The sequence below is a fragment of the Myxocyprinus asiaticus genome, chromosome 24 (genome assembly GCF_019703515.2).
Source record: "Myxocyprinus asiaticus isolate MX2 ecotype Aquarium Trade chromosome 24, UBuf_Myxa_2, whole genome shotgun sequence".
NCBI lineage: Eukaryota > Metazoa > Chordata > Actinopteri > Cypriniformes > Catostomidae > Myxocyprinus > Myxocyprinus asiaticus.
In genome coordinates, this window is record NC_059367.1 from 36736575 (window position 1) to 36746667 (window position 10093).

Here is a 10093-nt window from a genome sequence, read left to right on the forward strand (position 1 = left end):
CCCAAAAATGAAAATTCTCTCATTATTCACTTATCCTGATGCCATCCCAGATGTGTATGACTGTCTTTCTTCAGCAGAACACAAATGAAGATTTTTAGAAGAAGATAGAGCTCTGTCAGGTCTTTATAATAGAAGTACACAGGTGCCAGTACTTTAACGGTCCAAAAGTCATATTTAGGCAGCATAAAAGTAATCCACACGAATCAAGTCAATCAATGAATGTCTTCTGAAGTGAATCGATAGGTTTATGTAAGAAACAAGTCGATAATAAAAACATTTTTAACTTTAAATCTGCGCTTCCATCCAGGGATCTGATGCAGTTCCAAATAGCCGAACTCTCGCGTGACATTAGGCTCGTTTGAGATGAGCATGTTCTGCGCAGAACCGATCACCGGTTATTGATTGGTATCATATTTCTGAAATATCTAAAATACGTGTCTTTTTGGATGTCATTGTCATCATATTTATTTTCATTTTAAAGCAACAGATTTTAAATTATATCCACTTTATCAGCAACAGCGCATGAACGTGAATCCCGTGATATCTGTCTTTGATCTCGAAGGTGTCTGATCCAGTATGAGAAGTGAGAATTGTCCGACTTGACAGTACGTATTTCACTCCTCCCCTGACTGCAGCCGTATACTTTCGTCTACTTTCAAGGCGAGGCATTAGGCATCTCAAATGAGCCTATTCATTCTTCTGTTGTAAATAATCGTCGCTTCCGAATTCTCATGTGAACTCGCTGATGTGCTTACATCACGCTTCACATCAGCTGCTGGCAGGAAGTGCTTTTTAAAAGTTAATAACATTTTAATTATTTATTTATTTTTTACACAAACATATCGATTCGCTTCAGAAGACATTCATTGATCGACTGGAGTCGTGTGGATTACTTTTATGCTGCCTAAATATGACTTTGGGACCGTCAAAATTCTGGCACCCATGTACTTCCATTAAAAGGACATGACAGAGCTCTATCTTCTTCTAAAGGCCCAAATATACTTCATAAGAAAGAACAAACGGGTATGACATCATTTAGAACTAAATCTGCCTCAAAAGAAGGTGTTTTTGTGTTTGTTTCGGTGGTTCGTAACAGCTCACCTGGGCAAACTTTTAGGAAAACTTCTTAGCGACTGCTAAACATCTTACTGCCATTGGTCCATGTCATCTGTAGGTGTGTGTCCTGGAGCTCCACCTACCTTGATGCCAACAGCTAATTCTGTTTATGTTTTTCAGTCAGTCAAAATCACTCAACAAGAACACACCGACATGTAGAGTTATTAGCGAGTTCATGTAGAGAAATTTTCCAAGAACATGTCATGCGATTTTTTTTTGGTTTTGTTTAATTAGTCTACAAAAGGAATAAAAAATTATAATAACAAAATCATAAATTACAATAACAGAGTGTAATCAGCCCATAGTATACACAAGGTTACATATAGAACCCTAAAGAGCTTGATTAATCACTTTATATCAGTGCAGTTACTTAGTTCAATGCTGTGATGTGCTCCTGGAAACTTGTTTCGTATTTACCGTTTTCTAGATGCAAAGAAAATTAAATTATAACATAACCTGGTATCAGAATTATGTTAATCCAGATTTTAGTGATTCAAGTTTAAAATGAATTTCCTCCTGGTGGAGAATATCACAGGCCTGGATGAACCCGTTTTGTCGACATTTATTCTTTGTGCTTGAAAAAAATCATTTATATAGAAAAAAAAAATCCACAGTTTTAGCACCATTTGTGGACTTTTCAAATGGTCCCTTACCACACCCTCCACAGTATTAGCATGTTTTAGCACAATGTGTGGACTTTTCAGATGGTCCCTTATCCACCATAGGCAAATTTTCCAACTTAAATTAGCGATCTGGAACGATTTCACCGTGACGCCATCTGACCAGCTTAAATACGGGAAAAATCGTGTCCCGAATTGATTAGATTCGGGACGCATCATTTTATCTTTAAATACGGGATGATCCCGTATTTTACGGGACGGGTGGCAACCCTAATTGTGACCGATTTATAGATTTATTTTATTTTTTTATTTGTTTTACAAAATGTACAAAAATTGCTCTGTGTTATAATGTCACCAGATAATTTTTGTGTGTTTGTAGTTGATGTGTATATTTTGCACTCTGCATTGTGAAAGTCTCACCCCTTAATTTCTGTGTTTTTTTCCTGCATTTTCTGCATCTCCACTGAGACTTATTGAATGAAGTCTGAATTATTTGTGTGTGTTCAGATAGCTAGTGGAAGAAAAGTCAAAAAATGTATATTGGTCAAAAATGACCGAACAGAACAGGAAGGTTAAAGTCGGCATGAAATCAAAAGTGACCCCATTTGCTTTCTTAATACACATTCCTGGCCGTATTGTAAGCAATTAATTGGTGCACATTATTTCAAAGAAAATTTTGTTTTCATAACCTTTCATCAAAATGTAAAAATTGCTCTGTCTCTGGAATCACTTAGAGTTGCTCAAATTGGCTTATTATTGTTGGCTACTTTTTCAAACAACCATTTTCTATCTACAAACACATTGCACTCTTACTAAGAATTAACTGATGTCACTAGTTCAATCTTTACCATCAGTTCCACTGAAAATGATTTTTTTTTAGCATCCTGTCATAGCCTCAACTTCCTGTCACAGCTTCCGATTTTACAGTGGCTTTCTTTGAATCCCTTAGTGCCATAGGAAGTCCACACTGCATATCATAATCTCTGGCATGAATCAAAGAGAACTGCTCATCTGATGTCTTAAAACTAGGTCACAATCCAGCTATTGCCTAATGTAGTGTACAAATACTGGAACAAAGAGTGAAATGCCTCGTTTGAGGGAAAGGAAGTAGTCACACCTTAACCTGACCACTTATTTGGAGACAAAGAAGACATCTGTAATTGTTCCAAAAAAAAAAAAAAAATCAAAATGTGGATGGATGGATGGATTGACAGATAACTGAGGAAATATGTTTTCTTATTTTATTTAAGATGTGTCAGATTGATTAGTTTTGCTTTTAACTACAGTGAGTTAAACTTAGAATAACCAAGTCAGTTTGCCACTTCTGTGTTTGAGGCATCGATTGGCAAGAGCTCAAACCACGTTCATCCGTGCTACGTGCTGAACTGCAGGTCTAACATGGCAGTAATTGTGATTTTCTTCCTTTCTCTGTGGCAGTAATGGTATTATTCTCCCTCACTCTCGCACTGTTTGTGAATGAAGGAAACTCAAGCATGAAGAATGTATGAAGCCTAATGAGGCTAAAAACCACGCTCACTGATTTCTTTGATGGGTAACTGGCCTTCAGGAGTTTTCATGCTTTTACTCACTGTTCTAAGGCAAAATTATGTTAACATCTCTGTTAAAAAAATCACATCAAATAGAAACCTCATCACCGCCTTCTTCACCAAACAGGGATAGAAAGTCAATCTCATTATGTGGAGTGGCTGAAAATATTACTTGGTATTAGGTTTAACAAGAGAATACATGTAGTTTTTATGGTAAACTATTGTCAAAAAAAAAATACATCCTGTAAAGCCTAAAACATGGTCACCGTATTTTTAACATAAAAATTCTGGCAGCCACAGCTGACAGTATTTTAGCATAAATTTTACATCATTTGTTTGTTTGTTTTTTCTACAGTGTACATTCATTATATATTGGAGCAAAGGAAACTAAAAAAGTTTCACCTAAAGAAATTCCTGTCAAGAGCAAACTTACTCGGCCTTTAACATTCGGATGATTTATTTAGGCTATTAATGGGTAGATGATATGAAATGGTGTATCCTACAGTTTAAACAACATATTCTAATTTCTCTATAATTATTATACATGCCTTTATGACCTTATATTAACTGAGAAACTACATGAAATATACTTTTAAAAAGTAATTGTCTTAGTTGGCAGGACTAGGTAGTAGGCTACTGAAAAAAAGCAAAAAGGTGATTAGTCTTGACTGTATTATTGGTTATTTCAATATTGTTGTGATGAGAAGGAGGGCGTGGCCGGGCCGAGAGGATGCACACCCGTTGCTGAGTTGCCCAATCAGCGGGAGAGAGATAGAGGAGCCCGGGACACCAGTGAGAAAGATGCACGCGGCCGCTGTGTGTGTGTGTTTCAATCTATTGTTTTGTTTTCAATTCAGCATTTGTGTTAATTAAAGTCTTGTTGATTGTGACTCCGGTTCCCGCATCTTCCTTTCCCGGGTTTCAGCACCAGTGTAACGATGTTCGGGAAAGGAGAAAGCGGGAACCGAATTAACAAGACTTTAATTAACACAAATGCTGAACTGAAAACATAACAACAGATTGACAAACACACACACACAGCGGCCGCGTGCGTCCCTCTCTCTCTGGCATCCCCTGCTCCCCCTTTACCTCTCTCCCGCTGACTGGGCAACTCAGCGCTGGGCGTGCATCCTCTCGGCCTGGCCACGTCCTCCTCCTCATCACAATTGTATAAGAGGGTTGTAATTGAGTCTTCTTTCTCTATGCATTTTTAACTACAGGATATACCTTTATATATACATTCACTGAGCACTTTATAAGGAACACTATGGTCCTAATAAAGTTCCCGATGTGGTCTTCTGCTGTTGTAGCTCATCCGCCTCAAGGTTCAATATGTTGTGTATTCCGAGATGATATTCTTCTCACCACAATTGTACAGAGCGGTTATCTGAGTTACCGTAGCCTTTCTGTCAGCTCGAACCAGTCTGGTCATTCTCTGTTGACCTCTCTCATCAACAAGGCGTTTCCTTCCACAGAACTGCCGCTCACTGGATGTTTGTTGTTTTTGCCACCATTCAGAGTAAACTCCAGAAACTGTTGTGTGTGAAGATTTCAGGAGATCAGCAGTTACAGAAATACTCAAACCAGCCCATCTGGCATCAACAAACATGCCACGGTTCAGATCACTGAGATCACATTTTTTCCCCATTCTGATGGTGGATGTGAACATTAACTGAAGCTCCTGACTCGTATCTGAATGATACTGAATGCCACACGATTGGCTGATTAGATAATCACATGAATAAGTAGGTTTTCAAGTGTTCCTAATAAAGTGCTCAGTGAGTGTATGTATAAAGTATATATGTGTGTGTTGACTAAAAGTCACCTCAAATCTAGATGATTTGAAAGCAAAAAAGTGAATGTTACCCAAATACCTTTGTCCTCTCATACTCTTCTTCAGACAGATCAGGTCATTATTAGCTGATAAGTCGTGTCTGGTCTTTGTCAAGCTGATTGGCTGGAGTTTGGAGGAGGGATCAAGTTACTATAAAAGATGGAGTGACGCGCGCGGACAAAGTCATAACGAACGTCTTCACTCTTCTCATTTAAAATGAAAAATAAATCAAAAGGTTACGTGAACACAAGATATTTGGAGATTTTCATCGGATTATTCAGTGGTCACAATAAAAGCACAGTAAGATTTTTATTTTTAATTATAGAGCATAAAGAAAAGGTTTTATTTACATTACTTATTTTTACTTATTATTAGGCTATTATTATTTATAAAATCGTTATTTATTTTTTTACGATTTTTTACAGCGTAAAACGTGAGGACTTTAGAAAAAAAGAACTTCCAATAATAAACCTCTTCCGACTGTTGTGAACATGACATGTGCAAAGTAAGTTTAACGCTATTATGCTGGTCTGAGTTAAGTAAAATGACTATAGTGAGATGTGAAGTTAGAAGCATGTAAATCAGCATTTGTCTTATCCCCCCCAAAGTGTGATGTCGAGATTGGGCAGCCCTGCTATGCCCGTCACTGTGTTGTCTATGGATTTGACCATCGGCTTCAGGTGCAGAAACTCACCGAACTTCAACCACCTGCTACGGGTGTCCTCTCCCAAACCTCTGCGGCCCTGTATCGCCCGTCACCCAGCATTAGAGTACAGCCACTCTCCATCAACAGCCCTTATAACAACAACCAAGACCAGCCGCAGGAGGAAGCGCGTCGCGTTTGCCGACTCCAAAGGGCTTTCTCTCATCACGGTCCGTCTGTTCTCCGAGAAAGAAGAGACAATCCCATGCGAACCCCTGAAAATGCCACGGCTGAAGAAGCTGAACTGTGTTAAAGTGACGCCGAGGTTGCGTCTGGGGTTTGACCAGCCTTGCATCGATTTCCAGTCGTTCAGAAGTCGCATGCAAGAAAACATGGTGCTTTTGGAGAGCTGTAAGGTCACCAACCACTCCGTCATGGGCACCGTGCGCGTCAGAAATGTCTGCTTCGAGAAAGCGGTTCATATTCGTATTACTTTCGACACTTGGCGCAGTTACCTGGACGTGCCGTGTACTTTCCTGGATCAGTGTTATGGTGAGCCTGGAACAGATGTGTTCGAGTTTAACATCACCGTTCCTAAACAAATAACCCCCCGAGGATGGGTTGAATTTTGCGTGTCATACTTACCCGGTGGATTTAGTGATGCTGTGTGGGACAATAATTATGCCAAAAACTACTGTATATATGTTTGTGACGCTTAAGTATTGAAACTACCTGCTGTCTTCAATACAGCTATGCACTTTTTTTCTGTGTATAAACCCATCAGGGTGACTAACTTTGCACTTTGTTACAAACATGCTGACTTGATTAGCACAAAGAACTGATTTGAAGTGTCCTGATCACTAAGAGGATTCTGAGTATTTTCCCCCAGTGTTTAAGAAATGATTTTAGGAACTTGACATTTGCTTGTATTTAGCACTAAAAATCTTAAATAAACGGGATAATGTAATTTAGTGAGTTTTATTTCACATTTTATCAAATTTATTTTTGTCATTTTATTTTATCAAATAAATGTAAAGTGTTTAAGTAATAGGCCTATTTGCCTCACTTCCTATGTAATGATTTTTTCAGGTCAGTAGATGACTAACTGAATTAAACTACACAGGAGACGTTACATACACTATTGGCAGGCTATGAATTTGAACATCAATTTCTTTACTGTTATTATTATTGGGTTGTTCCAAATTTTAGAAACTTTCTGGCAGAAATTTTTGATTTTATCAATGCTTTTTCTGAAGAAAGAGAAGCATAAATATGATGAAAGCCAAATGTGGGTCACCAAGTATGAGGCAAATGTTTCTTGTCCAAAAAACAGAGGAGAAAAAATTCTATATAGCTTCATGCTATGTGACCCACATTTGGTTTTTCAACCATTGAAAATGTGTAACATTTTACCATTTTTGCATGGAGCCACACTGAAATTTAACCATAGATGCCTTTAATAATATGCCAATAGAAGAGTTTGTTCTGAACCAGAATCTAAAATGATTTTAAGATATATTTAATCCTTCTGGAGTTATAGGCTCTTCAACTTTGGAAAAACACAAGTGGTGTTTTTTGTTTTTTTTTTTCCAAGTTTTGGACTCTTGCCATTGGGGTGCTGAAGTCAACTGATTTTAGGAATAGATCTACCCATCTCTGTGTAAAAATAAAATATTTTTACTGCCACCTTTCTAAAGTTATTTTTTGGCCTTAAGTTTTGCTGTTAATGTTCACATCAACCATCAGAATGGGGAAAAAATTTGATTTCAGTGATTTGGACTGTGGCGTGATTGTTGGTGCCAGACGGGCTTGTTTGACTATTTCTGTAACTGCTGATCTCCTGGGATTTTCACACACAACAGTCTCTAGAATTTACTCCGAATGGTGCCAAAAACATCCAGTGAGTGCCAGTTCTGTGGATGGAAATGCTTTGTTGATGAGAGAGGTCAACAGAGAATGGCCAGACTGGTTCAAGTTGACAGAAATGCTACGGTAACTCTGATAACCCCTCTGTACAATTGTAGTGAGCAGAATAGCATCTCAGAATGCACAACATGTCAAACCTTGAGGCGGATGGGCTACAACAGCAGAAGACCACATCAGTTACTTTATTAGGACCATAGTATTCTAATAAAGTGCTCAGTGAGTGTATATCAAGAGCAAAATTTAACCAGGGACTTCGGTTACGTTGACACAGATTGACCCTGTAGTATATCTTAATGCCATGTTGAAATACCATACAGAAGTTAGCAATAATCCCTGCTGGCAGTGATATTGAGAAGCTGCAGTGGAATTTTACTATTCATTTTCTATTAAGCAATGATAGAGATGTGAATGAAAGGAAGTTAATTTAACATCAAAATTGTACGGAAAAAAGTTAATTTTTCTGAGGTAAAGAATTTGTGTTGACTCAACTTAGTTGTGTTATGCTTCTGCTTTGACTCAAGTTACATATAGATATATAAATATATAAAAAAAATCAACTTAAGAAGTCTTGTTGAGACAACAGATCAAACAACTGAAAAAACTGTTTGATTTAAGTAATGTAAACTTGACCTGGGCTGCATTTCCCAAAAGCATCGCAAGCATCGTAGAAACCATTGGTGCCAATGGTTTCTACGATCTACTTAGATTTACAATGCTTTTGAGAAATGCTGCTCTGTTTAAATCAAATAACTAAATATATTTAATTAATTAAACTTGTTTTTAATCCTACTGTTCTTTATCTGTATGCTTTATGTAAAGTACGCAGTGTGAGATATCAAGTTATGGAAGCCCAGACCTCAACACTTGACACACAAACCTCAAAAATGGTGACAATCAAAAAACATCATTAGGTAAAAAGATGAGTTCTGAACATCACCACACAACCATTAACTAACAGTTATAATGAAAACAACAACAACAGCAAAGATAAAGTTTGCAAACAGCAAAAAATATGCCTATAACACTAAACAAAAAAATGTATTCATGCCACAATGCATGCTGGGATCTGGCAAATCAGCAACATTGTTCAATATTAAATAGTTTGTTCAGACAACTTTGTTAAGCTAGTTGGGGCTACATTTAGGGTGATATTGTTAGTCTAACGTGTTTAGATTCAAAGTAATTTAATTTCTTAGTATAGAAGATCTTCCGACAAATGATGTGAAGTTACCTGGCACCGAATGTAGTTGATTCAAAAAATATATTTTGAGTTGAGGTGGCAAATATGCTTGTTAATTCAACTTAAGTATACAAATTGATACAATGACAGCATAACATGAACTGTAAAGTTTTAAGTTGTGTCAACTCAAAAAAGCACTTTCATATGATATAAAAAATCTTGCCATTGGCAACGGACTAAAACAAGCTCAGATAAATTGAACTAAAAAAGTTCCTGTAGAATGAGAGAAATCATGAAAATCATCCACCTAACTCAAAACACTTATGTTAGGATTTATGTTTATTGTACTTAAATTATTTGGGGTAAAACAACATCAGGGATAACAGTGTTGGTCCATGATATCAATGTAGTACCGCATTTAATACACTGCCTGGCCAAAAAAAAAAAAAATTGCATACTCTAATATTTCATTGGACCGCCTTAAGCTTTGATTATGGCATGTATTCGTCGTGGCATTGTTTCGACAACCTTATGCAACTTCACAACATTTATTTCCATCCAGAGTTGCATTAATTTTTGGCCGAGATCTTGTATTGATGACTGGAGAGTCGAACCACTCCGTAAAGTCTTCTCCAGCACATCCCAAATACTTTCAATGGGGTTAAGGTCAGGACTCTGTGGTGACCAATTCATGTGTGAAAATGATTCCTCATGCTCCCTGAACCACTCTTTCACAATTTGAGCCCGATGAATCTTGGCATTGTCATCCTGGAATATGCCCGTGCCATCAGGGAAGAAAAAATCAATTTATGGGATAACCTGGTCATTCAGTACATTCAGGTGGTTAACTGACTTCATTTTATTGCCACATAACGTTGCTGAGCCTAGACCTGATCAACTGAAGCATCCCCAGATCATAACACTGCCTCTAGAGGCTTGTACAGTGGGCACTGTGCATGATGGGTGCATCGCTTCATGCGCTTCCCTTCTTACCCTGACACACCCATCACTTTGAAATAGGGTAAATCTGAACTCATCAGACCACATGACCTTTTTCCATTGCTTCACAGTCCAATCTTTATGCTCCCTAGCCACTTGAAGTATTTTTTTCCGATTAGCCTCACTAACAAGTGGCTTTCTTGTGGCCACACAGCTGTTTAGTCCCAATCCTGTAAGTTCTTGTCGCATTGTGAGTTTGGAAATGGTCTTACATTCAATAGTAAAAAT

General features: G+C 37.7%; 1 protein-coding gene across 1 annotated transcript; it reads left to right on the forward strand.

Moving 5' to 3' along the window:
• The first annotated feature begins 5285 nt into the window (after positions 1 to 5285).
• On the forward strand, positions 5286 to 7406 carry ppp1r3c2b (protein phosphatase 1 regulatory subunit 3C2, duplicate b). Its single transcript, XM_051654265.1, has 3 exons — positions 5286 to 5417; positions 5543 to 5622; positions 5726 to 7406. Exons 2-3 carry the CDS (start codon positions 5609 to 5611, stop codon positions 6477 to 6479), a joined length of 768 nt encoding a protein of 255 aa, XP_051510225.1. The 5' UTR covers positions 5286 to 5417; positions 5543 to 5608; the 3' UTR covers positions 6480 to 7406.
• Positions 7407 to 10093: the final 2687 nt, after the last annotated feature.